Source organism: Primulina tabacum, chromosome 16 (genome assembly GCF_025594145.1).
Source record: "Primulina tabacum isolate GXHZ01 chromosome 16, ASM2559414v2, whole genome shotgun sequence".
Taxonomy (NCBI): Eukaryota; Viridiplantae; Streptophyta; class Magnoliopsida; order Lamiales; family Gesneriaceae; genus Primulina; species Primulina tabacum.
Window position 1 is genome coordinate 5,492,238 of NC_134565.1, and position 19,065 is coordinate 5,511,302.

Here is a 19,065-nt window from a genome sequence, read left to right on the forward strand (position 1 = left end):
AGGATGAAATTCGTAATTTTCTTAATGAAGGGACTCAAATGTTATAAATAAAAAAGATAAAGGACCAAAAGCCTGTTATAGTTCTTTGCAATGTGGGCTGTCCTGTAATACTCAAGCTAGGGTTTGTAGACGGCATTAAACATAAACCCGAACCCTCTATCCTGCCTCCCTTTCTCCGCCGCCGGTCATGGTAGCTTTATCATTTTAGCTTCCTTTGCTATGCTTATTATTTTGTAAATGGAATGATTAATCGGTGGATGCGTGTTGATTTACATGTATGTGAATTTTATTTTTAAATCCACGAAGTTTAATGTACCGTAAGTAGTAAGTAGCTTTGGTATTCATTTGTATAGTATTGCTGGTTGGTGATTTAGCTTGAGTCGATCTGATCGGTAGTGTTTTTTAGCAGGCCTGAAATGGAATAAATTGTTGTAGCTGTGGGTTTTACCTACTCAGTATTATATATTTCTTAACTTTTATTCATTCAGTTGTTTTTTTAGACGTCTCTGGCTTGATTTTATTAGAAATATTTGGTTGTTGCTATCTGGAATCATGAATTGAAAGATGGGTCATGTTCCGGCAGGTCATTTTGTGGAAAAAACTTTGGATTTTCTACATCTTGTTCATTTTTATCTAGTTAAATGAATAAGGATGTCTCTGGTTCCTATCTCGGAGGCTTGGTTTTTTGATTATGACTTTATTGATTTGAATTTTATTTGTTTCACTGATTTACTTTCAGTGTACTGTGTTTTGCCAAATTTGTTTGTTTCTTGATTATGTGTATTATTTACTTGTAATTTGCCATATGCAGGTGAACGTTCCTAAGACTAAGAAGACTTTCTGTAAGTCAAAGGAGTGCAAAAAGCACACCTTGCACAAGGTTACCCAGTACAAAAAGGGAAAAGATAGCTTGGCTGTTCAAGGTAAGCGCAGATATGATCGTAAGCAGTCAGGTTATGGTGGCCAGACCAAGCCTGTCTTCCACAAGAAGGTGAAACATGCTCACTATATATTATCATTAAGATATTGTTTACAATGGAAACAAGACCATATTACCAACATAGCTTGTGATAACCAAATATTTATAAAAGTACATTGAGTCATGATAACTATTGTTTTTAGGATATGAACCAATTTGATTAATTTGGAGTTCTACTGGTTGATATCTTTCTTAAGTGTCATTTTTTTGTGACTGGTTTATTATCTTTTCCATCCAGGCAAAAACAACTAAGAAGATTGTGCTGAGGCTACAATGCCAGGGTTGCAAACATGTTTCGCAGCATCCGATTAAGGTTATTTTCTTGTTATTTGCTCTCACTTTTGTTTGTCATGTATACTCATCGGCAGTTAACTTTGCAGAGGTGCAAGCATTTTGAGATTGGTGGAGATAAGAAGGGGAAAGGAACTTCTCTCTTTTAATGCTGTGAAATGGGACTTGAGACTCTTTGGTTTTGCTTTTATCTTCGTAATTATTGTTGCAATGTCCTTTTTGCTGTTTTTGGCTTAATCATTAATGGAATATGACTCGCCGAGTAACTTTTAGTTTTTGCTTTGGTAAAAGATTTAGTTTTTGATAAATTTGATTCAAATATGTTCTCTTCTCAGTTTTCACTTGGGTGAAGCTAATTAAATGAGGAAGCCTAACAGTTGCAGTCCTCCTTTCATGTTAGTGATGAGTTTCATTCGTTTCAAATAGGATCTCGGGTTGGTTTGAGTAACTAGGAATAAATAAGATTAATGTCGTAAGAACTTACCTGTAATGAATTGCCTCAATCTTCACTTCAACTAGTTTATGCTCAATGTGAGAATAGGAACTGAAGATGGTGACAGAAGGAAAAACATAGAGATGACATCCATGATGTGTGGCAGTCGTATAGAGATTTAGTAGATAACAATTTAAATTATACATAAAATATAAATTTAGAATATATTTTCTTGGTCAGGGCAAACCTAATCGGATCGGTCAAATATGAATTTGCAAACCCATGTCGAGCGATCATTTTTGGCAAACTTTCAGACAAGCCGAACTAACTTTGGAATGAATTCAATTTTCATTTTATCTATGAGAATACGAAAAAGTAAGAAATGAAAATAGTTTAATAAAATAACCTACGTGAATCATGCAAATAAAAATGGATCCAACTACATGTGATTGTCATGAAAAAATTGGGACAATGCCAAAAAAATTAATGCAGCAATTGTGATTCTCCGCAAAATTTCTTTCCATCATGTGAAAATTTCCCTCAAATGGGATGTGTGAAGGTAAAACCTGTGCATAAATGTCAAAAATTTCAGCTCTAACTTTACACTGATGCCATCGCATTTCAGAAAAATTAACCAATGCACATCAAACTTAAAAGATCATCATGAACTTGTGGCACAATCCCGGATATAGGGATGATCCTGATACAGATACTGTTCCCAAAGTGGCCTGTACCTGTCTATACTCCACTTTAGCCAAGGTTTAATGTAGCCATTAAAGTGAATCACAGCAGCAGTCTCGATCAAACGGTTATCAATATTCATGTCATGTCCCAATCCTAATACGTGCCATCGCCGGTCAAGTCGTTCTGTCATTCCATAGAAAACTAAAAGGCCAGGAGGAAGAGTGCCAAGCTTCCAGAGTGAGTTGTCAGCATTTTCTTCTTGCCAATAATGGTATCTTGAAGTCACATTCGCCTTTCTCCAAGAAATCAAATCGAAAACGTTCATGCCAAATGCCCATCCACATGCTTGAGGATCGAATTTCGTGCTGATCAATGGGTTTGAAAAATTTAGGTAGTCAAAGAATCGGTGAAAAGCTTCGAGACAAGTTTCAACCGCCCCATTTACATTTCCGTGTAAATCTATTGAAAACAGAGGTACCAAATCCTTCTGAACAACAATGTCATCTTCAAGGAAAACCACCTTCTCCAACTGAGGAAAAATCTCTGGGATGTAGAACCGAAGGTTGTTCAGTAAAGACTGGTTCTTTGGACTATGAAACTTCAGCTCAAGACTAGCAGCATCACAAATTTGTTTTACTACAGGAGAATATGATGCATTCAACCAAGTGAAATCTTCGAGAGACTGAACTTCTATGGCAGCACCTTTGAAATCATTACTGAGGAACCAAGCCTGAATCGCCCCATATGTTACTCCATTTGTGACAATATGAAAAACAAGTTGTCTTGGATGTTCGGCATTAGAAACAGTAGAATTGACAACGACTGAAACGGCCATCAGATTGTCTGAAAATATACAGAAGTGGTAAAGATTTATGTCTGTCAGTCGTGGCGAGTTCTTGCTCTCCTCTGCAAGAACCTGCATAGACTTGCTCTGAAGCCAATCGGCAGTGAGTTTAATCTCAATGCAATGAATATTCTTGGGTAGCGATTCGACTGCCAGTTGTCCATACACTGAGCTCTGAACAGTCACGGCACTTGCATATTCTTCAAGGACTTGAATATCAGACTTCATTGCCGTTATCGTAGTTGCAATATCGTAATGGGCATCCTGTGCTTTAAAAAAGATGGAAGATAAACTTTTGATGATTGGTTCGGCTTCCTCTAGAGATACAGGCTCATCTCTCTTTGCAGCCTCGGAGAGCACAGATTGGCAACTTCTTATTTTTGAACTAAGCTCCCAAGCAAGACGAAGGTCATTATGCTCCTTTGCGATAATAACATAAGCTTTGGCAAGGGTCATTTGCTCTGCCAATTGTCTGGCATATGATCTAGAACTTGACATTTCTTCGGTAAAATTTCGATTCTTATGAAACATGCGGCCACTCACAGTATTTGTCTCCTGAAAAACAAGGTGTGTATTTATTAACTCACTAGTCTTTAAATCATAAACAGTGCAATTTGATTTCTGAAAAACAAGTAAAACAAGCAAAGAACAAGAGGCGTCCAATTCAAGCATAACCGTATTTTTGATTTTGAAGTACAAAAAATATTAAATTAATGGTTCAGCCTGCAAGTTTGACCCGATAAATGATATGGTACGCAAGCATGTTGAATGTTTTGGATAAATGAATAACGAAGAGTTGTTGAATAGAAAAGGGAGTGGGAGTTGTCCCACATGGAGAAAATAGCCAAATGAAGTCTTCCTTATAAACTCTAAGTTTGAGTTAGGGGTTTGGGCCTCAAGGGGTACCAGAAGTTTTTAGAAGGGAGAAGACGCTAATAAGCTGTGTCTTGGTGTGACACATGCGCGCGCGCTCGGCTCGGCCCTGTGCGGTGCGGTCTTTGACAAGTATTAATCTTTTTGGACCAAATTTATTTGGAAAATATTGTGAGAAGCACACATCACGCACTACTGCGCACAAAGGGATGCACTTGGACAGAGCTACGCGCGCAGGTGTGCCACATCCCGCGCGGATGCGCGCATGTTACTGTATCTCGGCCATCGGCCAGAACAGGGCCCGCGGGCGCGCGCACCTTGCATGTGCGCACGGCGCGCAAAGACAGTACCTTGCGCGCGCGCAGCGCTGGTTCTGGAAAAATGCGCGTCCCTTGGCTATGATGGCATCTGTTCTTGGCTGTTTTTGGCCCAACCAATGTATCCCTTGACTAGAATTGTGTCTCTTCTAAGCATCCAGTCTGAAGAAACGTGTCTCTTCAACGCAACCGATGATCGTCTATAAATAATCCCTCCAACCATTTTCCAAGGCCGCTGAATTTTCGCAAGCTCTCTTTCTTCACATATTGTTGCATTCTTTATTTCGAAATACTTGAAAGTTGTTGCATATATTGTTCGCTGCGTTCGAGAGGTTGTAGTGCTGCAATCTTTTGACTTGAAGTCGTTGTATCTTGGGGACGATTGCCTGCAACGTATAGCACTATATACGGGCAATTTCGTCTTGCGGAGAAAGGATCTTCCTTGCCTCGAATTGATGTGTTGTTGCTGCTTTTGTTCGTGAATCAAGACATCCAGTGTAATCAAACGAATCACAGAATGCTCTCTTCCTAATAATGGAGACTCAAATTCGGAAATATATATGTTAAATATGCAAACTCAGTGGCTGGTTCAGGCTCTATTTGGAGGCCAAAAAAACTTTTTCTTGAGAAAGGTCCAAATTTCATACAGAACACATTAAGGGCTTGCAACAATAGGACCAACAAAAAATACTCACATGAAGCATAAAAGTGATAAGAATATGATAATATAATGATGTGTCGTTACAGGAGAAATAAGGCAGTATTTTATTCATGCTGAACAAGATAACAAATAAGGTGTGGAATGCTCTCTTCCCTACTTGTCCTAGAGATGCAAATGTGCATAATTCTAGCCATATTCAGGTACCAAATAGAAACCAAATAAACTGGCTTCTTATGTCACATAAGAATGTGTATTCTTAAGCTGCAAAAATGTGCACTAATTTAGTTCCTCTTACTTAAGATGTTTCTTGCTAGTTGGCTAAGTGTACTTGTATCCAATCAACCCTTTCAACTCCATATTCAGTGAAATCTTGCCTAAAAGTACTACGCTCCATTAACCTAACAAATGATTTTTGGCCTCAATGTTAACCACCACAAAACTAACCATTAATGAGAGATCGATCTAACATAGCAAAGGGGACTGATCCAAATTCCTGGCTACACCGACGACAATGGTTCGTATGCACACAAGCTGCATTGAAAGTTATTTATAAGGTGAATGAGACTAGAATACTCTTGTAAATAATTTGAAAACCTACTTTTCCAGTCTAGAAAATAACAATACCTTCCCTTAATTGACTATTATTAATTCAACCAAAAATCACAGCTCTCTTAAGGATTCTGCCTCCATGGAATCCACAGATAAAACAGTCTTCCCAGATCTACAGATAACAAGTCTTGATTCTCGCAAAGCTCGTCCTAGTAATCACTTTGTCTAAAACCGCATTAATTATTAAGAATTCGACATAGAGGATCATAAAAAGGATGCAACATCAAACATCAATAGGCTAAAGCACTCTATGGACTCGGAGAATAACTATACAAATCATACAATCCAAATAACAAAACCAGAAACAATAAGACCCATAATAATTATCATGGAAATTGCATTTTTAGACCAATCTTACCAGAACCGGCTGTTCCAAGTGATTTTCATCACCATGGTTATGCTGAACAATGAACAAAAGAAAACCAGCAAACAAAAAGGTCAACAGAAGTGCCCAGATCCACCATGACAGCCTAATCCGAATAGGGCGGCGATAGCTGGCAGCCCGCCGCCTCATCCTTCACCGGAATCTTCCACAATTCAGTGCCGCATCAAGAAAACAAGACAGCCCATCAATCATATTGAATCAAACCAACAACAAAAAGGCGAAGACTTATCCTTCACCTTCAAGTCAATATTCTTGAAAAAAACCCTTTATCAATTCGATATCAGAATCAAGAAATCGAAGAAAACCTCATGCACGAGTCTCGATCATGATAGGCGGCAGAACATAAATCTGGTTGCCTTCAAGCGTCTGCTCGATTGAAATGTGAGAAACGAATATCTAGAGAAGCCCCGTGACTCACATGCGTTGCATAAACGGTGTCGAATGCGGGGATGATTAAGGAGGACAGTATATATTGGCTTTTATATCAAGAAAATTCATAATCAAGCAGAAAATGTCAGTTTTTTGGCAGAGGAGGAAGCTGCGAGTGTGACATGAACATGCGCGGGAAATTTAGGGAAAAGGGTCTCCATCTTTACATATATGTCTCACGGTTTAAGTGTAAATATATCAGTTAACTTAAACTTTTAATATTAATTTCATCCATCTCATTCAGTCGATTCCAAACTAGATTTTTTTTCCGTCAACCTCTTTTCATTTCTTTTCCAATCGTATTTCCCTTCCCGGCAATTCTCAACGCAGATCCGTCCAATCTAAGCAAACTCAATCGGACAAATGGTTGACAAAAATATGATAATATAAACGATTATTTCGATTTATTGCTTCTATTTCTTCGACTCACTTGAAGAAAAAAAAATCGACCAAATTTTGGTAGACCTGGGTCTTGGTTGACCCAAGCAAAATTTTGCTTTTGTTTGGACAGACCAAAGCTTGGTCGATCCAAGAAAAAGACCAAACTTTGGGTAGACCATTTTGGGCAGACCAAATTAGACCAAAATTTGGTATACCCAACATTTGGTCGACCCAAGCAAAATATTGCTTGGGTAGATTCTACCCAAAATTTTGGTCTACCAAACATCGATCAAGTTTGGGTTGACTCAGTGTTTGTTTTTGTATTTGATTGGACATTGTATTGATCTTTTAATGGCATTGTATTGATCTTTTTAATTTCGATTTAAGTATTTATGATGGAATTTTGTTGTTGGTCAGTTTTTTGGTCGACCAGGGTGATTTCTGGGTTGATTCTGGGTCGACCATGGTGATTTTTGGGTCGACCAGGTTGCTGGGTCGACCCATGTTGCTTCTGGGTCGATCAAGGTTGCTTTTGGGTCGACCATTTTTCTTACACATGAATCCATAGATTTGACAAATATGACCGATATTTATTTAATTTTGACGAATAATTACAAAATTTTGATTAATGTTGCATGCTTTTAACATATGAGTCATAATTTCACAACTATGTTACATGTGTTTTGACATATGAGCCACAATTTCACAATTATGTTATATGTTAACATATAAATCACAATTTCACAATTATGTTTTAATATATGAATCACAATTTCACAACTATGTTACATGTTTTAACATATGAATCATAATTTCACAATTATTTTATATGTTTTAACATATGAATCATAATTTCACAAATTTCACAATTATGTTATATGTTTTAACATATGAACCACAATTTCACAAATATGTTACATGTTTTAACATATGAATCACAATTTCACAACCAACTATGTTACTTTTAACATATGAATCACAATTTCACAACTATGTTACATGTTTTAATATATGAATCACAATTTCATAATTATGTTACATGTTTTTAACATATGAATCACAATTTCACAAGTATGTTATATAATATTACATGTTTTAACATATGAATCACATATTTATCTGGGTCGACACAACCTAACCTTGTTGTTTTTGGGTCGACCCTTGTTGCTTTGTTTTTGGGTCGACCTAAAGGTATATTCTACAAAATTTAACAAAAATTAAGAGAATAAGGTAATTAGAATAGACATAAATTAATAATAATAAAAAAACAAAACAAACTTCGCATAATTATGGGTTCTTCTTGGTTTGGTCGACCAACAAAATTTTGATCGACCAAGAAAATTAATCTTGGTCGACCCATAATACTTGGTCGATCAACTTAATTTTGGTCGACCAATTTTTCTGGGTGGACTCTTATTTTTTCTCAAAGTAGATTTTGGGTCGACTAAATTGGTTTTGGGTCGACAGATCTCGATTTGGGGAAAAAAGGGTAGATGACTCGTAAATTTTAATTGGTGAAAGATGTGTGTCGACTGAGACAAAAAAAGAAGAGGAGAATTAATTAAGTTAAAGAGTTTAATTGCAGTTAATGTAATAATCAAAAGTAAACTCCTTATTTCTTAAAAAAAAAGTCAGAGTCCTTGTTTATTAAATAATTTCTGTCTCACTCCTACTTTTTTAATTGGCCCGAACATGCGCTAGTTTTATTTATTTAAAATATATTTATTTATTAATACATAAAAAATACTTTTGAATTTTATTTATGAAAGAATATTTATTTGGTACTAAATTTATTGATATTAAATTTTAATTATTTAAGTTAATTCAACATATTTATTTAATTAGTTAATATTTTTAAAAAATACATAACAATGATTTCCAATATCAATAAATAATCAAACTTAAAATAATTTAATTTTTTTTAAATAAATTTTTGTATAAAAATATATCAAATTTATTTTTGATAACATGTCTAACAAAAAATAAATAAAACAATTATTTGTATCTGAAAATAAAAAATAAGTATGTTAAAAATTATGTTATTGGTGTAACTTATAAAATTATAATATATTTAATTGATTATAATTATATTTATATATGTGTTGATAAAATAAAATAAACGATGTTAGCAATTTTGATAAATATAATTTTAAATTTTACGAAACTTTGTGACTGAAACTCAAGAAATAAGTAATTGATATTAATAATTTTGATAAACTATTGTTAGCAATAAAAATATCTTTTAAAGAAATTCAAATAAAAAGAAAAACATGTAGTTAAGAAAAGAATGAAAATTAGTGTTTATATTGATATTATTTTAATAAAAATGAAAGCGAGTATGTGAATTTGAGATATTTCCATTTAAATATACATCCAACTCTTTAAGTTGAATTAAGAACATTTTCTTGCCATTTTATAGTTGTATTTTAGGATTTAGTTCTCGTACTTAATATAATTACATAGAGTTATTAAAAAACTATTGCGATTTTGAATATTTTTATATTTTTACAGAGTTTTTAAAAATCAAGTTTGAATATACACAACTTCTTTAAAATTCTAGAAAAGTTTACTTTGAATATCACTAAACTAGAGTATGTAAAAATCTTTAAATACTTGTAAACTTTTAAAATCTACAAAATCATTAAAATCCAACACCAATACATCCCTCAATATTTCGAAACAATCAAAAAGCAAAAAAAAAAAGCCAATAGAAATGACTTTCTCCTATCAAGAACTCAAGATTCAAATCCCTGCACTTTATTAATTTCTTGCGCATTGAACTGTCATTCTTTCTTCAAGAATCGTCTCCGAATCTGTCTAATACTTTGAAATTCTTGAAAAAGTCTATCAAATCTTTACACTTAGATATATACACGCAAATTAAACTAACTTATAAATGTTAATTCTCATAATTGAAATTTCATGTTCTTCATTCGGGCCAGCGGGCATTGGAATATATTGCGACTACATGAAAACTTTGATTCTGACGTTTGAAGGGAATTTTCGTAGAAAGTATAATGACAGTATTTTGTGATTATATAGATAGATAGAAGTATTTCCATTTTTTAAAAATAAAAATAAAATTTCATTGAAAATGTATAACTAATATATCTAATTATATTATCTAAAACTTTATTAAATATCAATAATATAATTTGGGAATTAAGAGAAAAGCCAATGAGTCTCCTGTTCCGATTGTAGGGAATATTTTTCAAAAGAATATAATGGCAGTTTTAATAAATGTTATAGTAAATTTAATATTATACAAAAAATCGTTTTAAAACATTAAGTTATAAATACTAACGCCGTGGCATACGCGTTGTGTTTATCTATACCAATACAATGAAGAATTGGATAATGTGTAAACCAAGTGTTTTTTCCATCAAAATGACCATCAACAAAAAAGGATTCACCATTACACATTGAAAATTTAGAAGGATTCCACGAGGGTTTTCAGCCTGTCCTTAATCTTGTCCCATCTCCTCTGTTGTCAATGTGTAGAACTTCCCTGTAAGTTGTCGAGGAAAATAAGAGTCCATGAATCCAACTCTCAATCTAAGACATCCAAAAAAGACATGTTTCATTGATATACCATTTCCAATACAGATTGCACTAAGAGCATGTCGAGTGTAATTTGGAGCTTGCGCGATGAATTCAATCGTGTTGTATGCATGTTTTCCCATCCACCTCGTGCGGTAGGATTACCGTACCAGATAAAAATCAATCATCAAATAGATACTCAAACTACTAAACAATGTAAGCATATGTAAAATATTGACACAGCTATAGGAATGGCAACTGATCTGAAGCAAGTACCAAAAAATCAGAATTATTTAATTAAGACAGTAAATAAACCAAGTATAAAACCCCGTTTTGTGGTGCCTTGTTGTATGAAAGTAGAAAATAAAATGGTCGGTTTGAACCAAAACAAGACTAGGCATTATGTTATGCCTGTTACGCCCACCAGACTATAGAAACACATATGTTCACTAAAAAAAATTTCTTCACAAATTATGGTAAAATGGCTATTTCGTGCATTCTAAGTACAGATTACTGAGAGCAAATCAACCATCCGACTTGACCTAGTCTCAGAGAAAGATCATAAAAAAAACTGGCTAATCTCGTCAATAAATAATTATAGTGTAGTTTCAAATCATGCGATGGTCAACGACGGTATTCATACATTTCCATCCTAGTACCAACAATTTGAAACTACTTGTTATACCTAAAATAAGTTAAGCCCACAGGAGTTATCAAAGCCCATGGAATTCCAAGCCACAGCACAACAGATACCAAGCCCACAAAAGTTGCAGGCAGTTGGTCCAGGAAAAGCACGATACGAGGAGTTGAGCCATGACCCAACGTGAGTGATCGTGGAATGTGGTTGAAACTCCCCCGTGGAGTGTGACAAAAGCAGAAGGAGTAATCAGAAAGAAAAACACAAGAAACACATCCAACAAAAGCTACAGCAAAGCTCTGCAGAATTCTCTCAATTCTATGTTTGTTTATTTCAGTTTCCACCAGTCAAGTATTTGAATTTTTTACATATTCCTTCAACTTTCTTGCAAAAGTGTTGATCAAGTTCATAGCAACATAATTATATTTGATGTTGTTAATGGATTCCTCCTGTAATTTTGTCATATTCTTCATTTTGTGTTTGCGTTTTTGAGCCATTTCGAAGGAATTAGAACTTAAGACCGAATCGAGACCTACAATGTTTGGTTAAAGGAGTCGGATCATTTCACAACTTTGGCAGGGTCATGTGCCTGGCACGCCCCACAATTTTCGAGTCTAACAAATTGGCACGCTCGTTGGGACACGATGCCTCCAAAGCGTACTGAGAAACATGAAGGAATTCCTCCATCACAGGGGAAGGGCCATCGTTCACAGGAAGAAGAGACCGATGCTGATGGAAGATCAGTGGAACGACTGATACACAAGTTCGAAGAAGAGGCTGTGAAGGAAGGAATTTCATTTTCTGGTGGTGAGGGGCTTCCTGCAAATATTATGTTTTCCATGGAGAAAAAAATCCGTGGTGATCTCCATGGAATGACCAAAGACATTACTGCTGTTATAATGGACTTTATGGCAGAAGTAAGGGAATGGAGGAAGTCTTCGAAGGAGAAGAACAAGTCACCAGAAGTGGGTAAACCCAAAGAAAATGAAACTAAGCTGTGTGAAGACCAAGGCCAGGGGTCGGAAAGTTCTCAAGAAGGTGGAAACCGCCGCTTGGAGGAATCTCCGACTCTGGGGTCCGTTAGAGAAAGAAAGTATACTCCTCCACACAGGAAAGAAGATGAATTGGGGCCGAAACACCAAAGTTACAGCAGTGGTAAACAAGTAGCTGGTAATATGTTCTTTGTGACTTCTCCTAGCATGCATCCAAGGATGTATGGTGATGGGGGAATGCATGAGTATTCAGTTCCAAGTTTGGGGAATAACACTCGAGGGGCAAATTATTCCCCATACCCATTACGACGAACTCCAGTCTTGGACTTCGAGACCGTATATGATGTCATTCAAGAGTTGTATGGCCCAAAAGTGAGGATATCACATTCCAGAGTTCCACAAACCATACCCGATGTGGTCGATTGTGAAAATCCTTACCCATGAGGATATCACATTCCAGACTTTACTTTGTACTCGGGGGAAGACGGTCAATCTAGTGTGGAAGATGTGACGAGGTTTACAACACAGTGTGGGGAACTAGCAAATTTGGATAACTTTTCCATCTACAAGCTATGTTTGTTTCCCAATTCATTGACTAGTACTGCGTTTACTTGGTATGCCACACTACCTCAGAATTCTATTATGATATGGAACTTCAGTTCCATACACAATTTTTCAGAACAGTACATGAGATCGGTATAACGGAATTTTCGAGAGTGGTCCAGAAGCCGGGAGAATCTGCTAATGATTTTATTTGCAAATTCAAAAAAGTGAGGAGTAGTTGCAAATTTTTCATTCTAGAATCAGAATATATGAAAATGGCGCAACGAGGACTTAGGTTTGAGCTGAGAAAGAAATTTCAAGGGATGAAATTTCGCGATTTTTAGGAGCTTGCTGCCAAGGTATCAGAGTATGAGGAATTATTGCGTGAGGAAAGTCATAAAAGGAAGTCTACCGTTGGCTCTTAATTCCAGGAAGTTGAAGAAGTCGCCTTGGCAGAAGTGGTGAATTTTGGATCACGTACAGTCCTATTGTTAAAGTACAAGAAGGAATAATTTCTCAGAAAAAATGCTTATCCAGTTCAAATGCCTTATACCTTTGATGCATCAAATACAGGAGAAATTTTTGATCATTTGGTAAGGTAAAATTCATAACCTTCCCCCCCAGATCATAAAGTACCAACCAGAGAGGATATCAAGAGAAGAGACTATTGTAAGTATCATAATTCTTTCAACCATAATACTAATGAATGTTGGGCTTTTAAAAATGTTCTGAAAGAGAGAATCAACAAGGGAATCCTGAGATTCCCTGAGAAAAAAGAGACAATGATAGTGGATGAAGACCATTTCCACATGTAGCCAACGTGAATATGAATAATACCGACTTGCGATTTCTAATCAATGAGAAGAAGAATGTAGTTGGAAACAGATCTTTTCGGCCAAGAGTTACTATAAAGTAAGTGTTGGGTACCCAGTAAGATGATATCTGATGTCAAAGACAGAGGAACATGATCTTTTCATGAAAGAGATCATCATTATAGCAGGGGGAATATGTTTTACAAAAGGGGGGATGGAAGGTATGATGGGGAATCCATGGCCAAGAGGCTGGTGAACCCTTACCTTAAGGGAAGCTCTTCTACTAAAGTCAAGAATGGTGAAAGAAAATATGACTAGCAATCATCCCTAAAGATACTTCAAGGATCCTCATTCTTGAATGATCATCAAAAATATGAAAGAAAATCCCGTTTTTTTTTCCTTCGATGGTAACTCCCAACGGATAATGGAGACGTGTGGAACATCCAAAGTTTCCAACGCCGCTTTCTCGAACCCAAAAAAGACGTTTTTTAAGAGAAAAATCTACGGAGCGAAGGTTGAAAGTGGAAGAATTATTTAAAAAGAAGAAGAAGTTTGGCAGGAAGACTACTGAGGATAAATAAGAGGAAGGTGATGACTTGCTGTCGGAGGAAGATAGTAACGTGGTCAAGAAAGCTACCTTCAAGGTAGGTCAGATTCTTGTCTCATTTGAGTGTGCCACATGCTCATTAATCTTAGCAGATGAGTTCAAACGAAAAAGAATATTTGGGTCTGGTGGATTTACGGGAAATGAAATTGCTACAGATTCCGTCCAGAATAGTGTTTCAAAATATTGTACTGGAGTTCTCATTGATGAAGAGAAAATAGTGGTTATGAAGAAACCTACCAATGAAATGACTAAACACATCAAACCACTTTATATCACGTCGCATGTTAATGGAAAACATGTGTCTACAGTATTGATAGATAATGGATCCGCTGTCAATATTCTACCCCACAGAATTCTACAGAAGTTGGGGAAAGGTGTGGAAGATTTGATTCCGACAGGAGTCTCTGTGGCAGCTTTTACTAGAGAATCCACCAAAACTTTGGGAGTTTTACCAGCAAATGTTACTGTAGGGTCTCGATCCTCTGTGTCAACCTTTTTCGTTGTCAGTCAGTGCTAGCTTCCATTCTTTGTTAGGGAGGAATTGGATTCATTCCAATTATTGTGTGACACCCTCAATGCACAAATTATTGTTGATGTGGAAAGGGGATGAGGTGGAAGTGGTACATGCTGATTTCAGCCGCATCAATTTAATTTCAATGCCATAGAAGCTAGATATTATGATGGAACTTTTGGTCTAATTAAGTTTTGTAATTACAAAGTGCATGGACAACCAGGAGCAGTGTACATGGACACTCGAAAGGTTAAAGAAACAGGTGAGAAGGTTCTCAAACCTATCGCCATAGTCTCTCCTAGACCCATGTTCCGACCTATTATCGAGGAGGTCGGTGACTAAGTTCACTAAAGAAGAGATGAAAGTCGCTGCAACTTCCGAGTGGAAAGACAAAATGCAGCAGCTGGTGAACGAAGTGCAGTCTCAGGAGTTGTGGGATATCGATGGAGCTGAATTAATACTTGAGGAGGAACGTGGAGGTAGCGAGGAAGAAGAGTTACAAATGGAGGATTTAATCTTAGCTCTGACTAAGATGAAAGATCGACAGTCGGAGACAAATGGTTAATAAAGATGAAATACATGAGAAGTATTGTACAAAGTAGGCTGAATGTACACTTTGGTTAGTTTTGTCATATTGATTCATAAGAAGTTTCTGTAAATATGTGAGGAATATGATTTTAAGTCATTCCTTGCTGAAGTTGTTTGTAAATAGTGATGGAGTATTGTGAATAAATAAAATGATTGCTCATGGAATCCGATGTAGTTGATGTATTTTGAGAGGAATATTTGTTGTGTTGGTTGACCAAATTGATGAAAAAATGAAGTTTGTTTATGAAATATCTTGAAACCTTGGGGAGTATTGTTTGAAAAATGTTGTTTAACAGTTGATTGGTAACAAGCAGTGTGACCCGCCATGTTTGCATAAATGTTGAAGGAAACAAGCTTTTTGCCGTTTGTTTATTTTTTAGAAAATTTTAACAGAGTTTTTCTTGTAAATGTGAAATTCCAAAAATACAAATACATGTAAACAAATCCCAAGTAACATGTATAAGGTAAACAACATGTTTTCAATAACAAAGTTTAGCTTTCAAGCCACTTTTTCAAGTCTACACATCAGAAAAGGCACTTGTCAAACCATGACGAACAAGTGCAAAAAAGTACACCTACTGTCCATAGCCTACATATTTTATTTACTTTGCAATGTGTATGAGACTCCATACATATATGCTCAGTCAGTTGCAAAGATATTTATCAAAGCTTGGAAATTTATTTTGGATTGGTCGGGAGCACTCCCAAGAGGCAAGATTTTCCATATCCATTGGTATTTAAGGTACTGCTTGGATTGGCTTTTGAGATAAATCCTCGGTTTCTCCAATTGAGAAATAAATGGGACCACATGAGAAATAATGGAGTGTTGATCAACAAAACTATGCTTTGTCTGTGCTATATGTTGTCATTGATGTGGCACGCGTCACTTCTTTGTGAGATAGAATGAATCTTGCCATTTTTGAATTTATGGCTTGCCAAGATTCCAGAAAATGGTATCTCATCCTCGATGAATTTGGTGGAGCATCACAATTCCTTGTGCTGATGTATTTATTGTAAGTACATGGAAGATAACAGAAGTTGCACTAGCTATAGGCCAAGCTCTGAATATGCACACCAAGGGAGGCGTCCTGTTGAGATGCAAGCAGTGGGTGTTGCAAGGTGTTACTATCAAAAACTCATTCAGGCATATTCACAAACACCTCGAGTTAAGCATGAATATGTGACATATTCTACAATGTTTTTATGATGGAGGATTGAGAAAAATTGTGAAATATACCTACCTTGAGAAGGTGTGGTTTGATGCGAATGAGGTTAACGATGGCAAATTTCAGAAACTTGGATGACATCACAAAAGCGATATAATCGGTGGTGATATGAGATATGGGATCACCGTGAGCGGTAGATTAGTTGTCTCAAAGTGAAGGAGGACTGGTTGCGAAAAGCAATGAAGAATTGGAGGATTTTGGGGGAAGAAGGCAATGAAGAAGTTTAGGAGAAAAACTACACTGCTATCTTTTTTTTTTTCTCCTCATCTGCCTCCTATTCATATATGTCGTGTTAGCATTTGGACCCAACTTATAAATGGGCTAATAGATTAGAATTATTACACATACAGCCAAATTGGCCCACATACCAAATTGGCTACAGAGGGCATTTGTTATACCTAAAATAAGCTAAGCCCACAAGAGTTACCAAAGCCCATGGAATTCCAAGCCACAACCCTAATAGATTCCAAGCCCAAAAAATTTGCAGGCAGTTGGTCCAAGAAAAGCAGGATACGAGGAGTTGAGCCATGACCCAACGTGAGTGATCGTGGAATGTGGTCGAAACTCCCCCGTGAAGTGTGACAAAAGCAGAAAGAATAATCAAAAAGAAAAACACAACAAATACATCCAACAAAATCTACAACAAAGCTCTGCAAAATTCTCTCAATTCTATGTCTGTTTATTTCAATTTCCAGTAGTCAAGTATTTGAATTTTTTACATATTCCTTCAACTTTCTTTTAAAAATGTTGATCAAGTTCATAGCAAAATAATTATATTTGATGTTGTTAATGGATTCCCCATATAATTTTGTCATATTCCTCATTTTGTGTTTGCGTTTTTGAGCCATTTCGAATGAGTTAGAAATTACGACCGAATCAAGACCTACAACGTTTGGTTAAAGGAGTCGGATCATTTCACAACTTTTGCATGATCACGTGCATGGCACGCTGACAAGGCCAAATATTACAAATATTTTAGGGATTTGATTTTATAATATTTGCCATTACCTAGAATTTTTATCTTTAATTATGCGGTTATTTGAATTAATAATTGTAGATTTGAATAAAAGTGAAAAACGTTTAAATTAAGAGGTAATATAAATTTACTAGACTTCAAAGGAAAACAAAATATCAAAAGAAAAGAAATAAAATATAAGAACATTTTATTCCTTGATGATATTGAAATTTTATAAAAATCTATGTAAATCTTGATAAAGATCTTATCTACAATTTTTTTACTTGATATGGGCTTAAAAGGATTTGAAGGATGAGGCCCATTTAGGAGGATATAAAGAGGCTTGAAGGAGAGGCACAAGTACGTACAGAGGGAAGAGAGCAGAAGGGAAAGTAATAGAAGACGGAAGAAAGAAAAGGCAGCGACAGTGAGGAAGTGCTGAAGGGAGTAAGACATAAGGTAAAAGCTGGAGGAATTCATCTACACACGCCAAAATCAATGAGAATTCTTTTAATTTCTTCTTAATGTTTTCTTCATTGAATTTACATATGGATTTGCATTTTTGTTTTGAACTTATGGAGTAGATTTTTATAGAATAGGGTCGCGATAGAGCCGAGACAAATTATTTTTGATGTTTTGAGTTTGATTCAATTCTATTATTTATTTTATTCATTGATTGATGTCATTTATCACGTGTTCTTTTAATCTGGCCAATTAAATAGAATATTTGTTGATACTAAAATCAGAAAGCGATATATTAATATTTGCTTCATACATCAATCAACACATGGTTAAACCGACTCGAAATAGTATTCGGTTTCAGTGTGTGGCTTTAGGTTGAAAAACTGGAATTTCACAGCGATCTAATGCGGTTGATTCTAATTAAATTCAGTTAGGAATAATTGAATTGTTAGATTTATTTAGGTTTATTAATTCGAGAAATAGTTTAATAAATAATTTTGAGAATTTCGTCGTTAATTAAATAATTAATTTATTGAATATGAATTTGACACATAGATTATAACTTGTCTCGTTACCGTTGTGCACCTTAGTCGTTTTTAAATAATTTGAATTTTTCTCTAATTTAATAATTTGGATTTTTTTCTTTGGTTAAGTTATTTAAATTGTTTAATTTAGTTTTAATTAATTTATCTCACCTCATTTGAATTTTATTAGCATAAATTAGGAAAAATAATTCATATTCTAGTATTTAAACATCGATCTCTTTGGGTACGATACCTTGACTCATCTCCAAATACTATTACTTGACCTAGTTCGCATGCTAGATTTATTCCCAACGAAATCGTCGGTCAAGTTTTTGGCGCCGTTGCCTGGGGTTGAATTGTTTAATATTAGGATTTATTATTTCTTGAGATTAGGCTTTTATTTAATTTTGTTGATTTTACACATATTCGTATGTTTGAAGTTTGTTTCTTATCTTCAGGATTTATCTAGCTGTGTATGAGCCGTGCTAGAGGAGACACAGAATTAGAGCCTTTTGATCCAAAGATTGGGAATACTTTTCGACGTTGACGTAGAGCATAAAGTTAGCAATCCTCATATTCTGACGTGGAAGAAAAATTCAAATCAGAGGACAAGGTGGAAATAGCATGGATTGAAGCAATGGAGAACGAGGAGGATGAGCGCACTGTCTATGATCTTACTAGACAAACTACTGGAGGTTATTGTTCAAGCATTACTCGTCCTACTGTGGAAGCAAATAATTTTGAGTTGAAGTCATCCATCGTTCAAATGATACAATATCAAG

General features: G+C 35.6%; 2 protein-coding genes across 5 annotated transcripts; one reads left to right on the forward strand and one right to left on the reverse strand.

Moving 5' to 3' along the window:
* Window positions 1-50: 50 nt before the first annotated feature.
* LOC142528990 (large ribosomal subunit protein eL42) lies at window positions 51-1,542 on the forward strand. Of its 2 annotated transcripts, none has more exons than XM_075634325.1 (4): window positions 51-190; window positions 812-991; window positions 1,218-1,292; window positions 1,360-1,542. In XM_075634325.1, the coding sequence occupies exons 1-4, from the start codon at window positions 188-190 to the stop codon at window positions 1,417-1,419; spliced, it is 318 nt and encodes a 105-aa protein (XP_075490440.1). In that variant the 5' UTR covers window positions 51-187; the 3' UTR covers window positions 1,420-1,542. The 2 variants fall into 2 exon arrangements, with proteins under 2 accessions (XP_075490440.1, XP_075490439.1); XM_075634324.1 differs by lacking the exon at window positions 51-190 and adding an exon at window positions 243-275.
* Window positions 1,543-2,198: 656 nt separating this feature from the next.
* LOC142530013 (hexosyltransferase GAUT11-like) lies at window positions 2,199-6,643 on the reverse strand. 3 transcript variants are annotated; one of them, XM_075635766.1, is made up of 3 exons: window positions 6,382-6,643; window positions 6,050-6,218; window positions 2,199-3,786 (listed from the first exon to the last, which is right to left on the reverse strand). In XM_075635766.1, exons 2-3 carry the CDS (start codon window positions 6,203-6,205, stop codon window positions 2,365-2,367), a joined length of 1,578 nt encoding a protein of 525 aa, XP_075491881.1. In that variant the 5' UTR covers window positions 6,206-6,218; window positions 6,382-6,643; the 3' UTR covers window positions 2,199-2,364. The 3 variants fall into 3 exon arrangements, with proteins under 3 accessions (XP_075491881.1, XP_075491882.1, XP_075491880.1); XM_075635767.1 differs by lacking the exons at window positions 6,050-6,218; window positions 6,382-6,643 and adding exons at window positions 5,527-5,613; window positions 5,707-5,851; XM_075635765.1 differs by having other exon boundaries at window positions 6,050-6,642.
* Window positions 6,644-19,065: the final 12,422 nt, after the last annotated feature.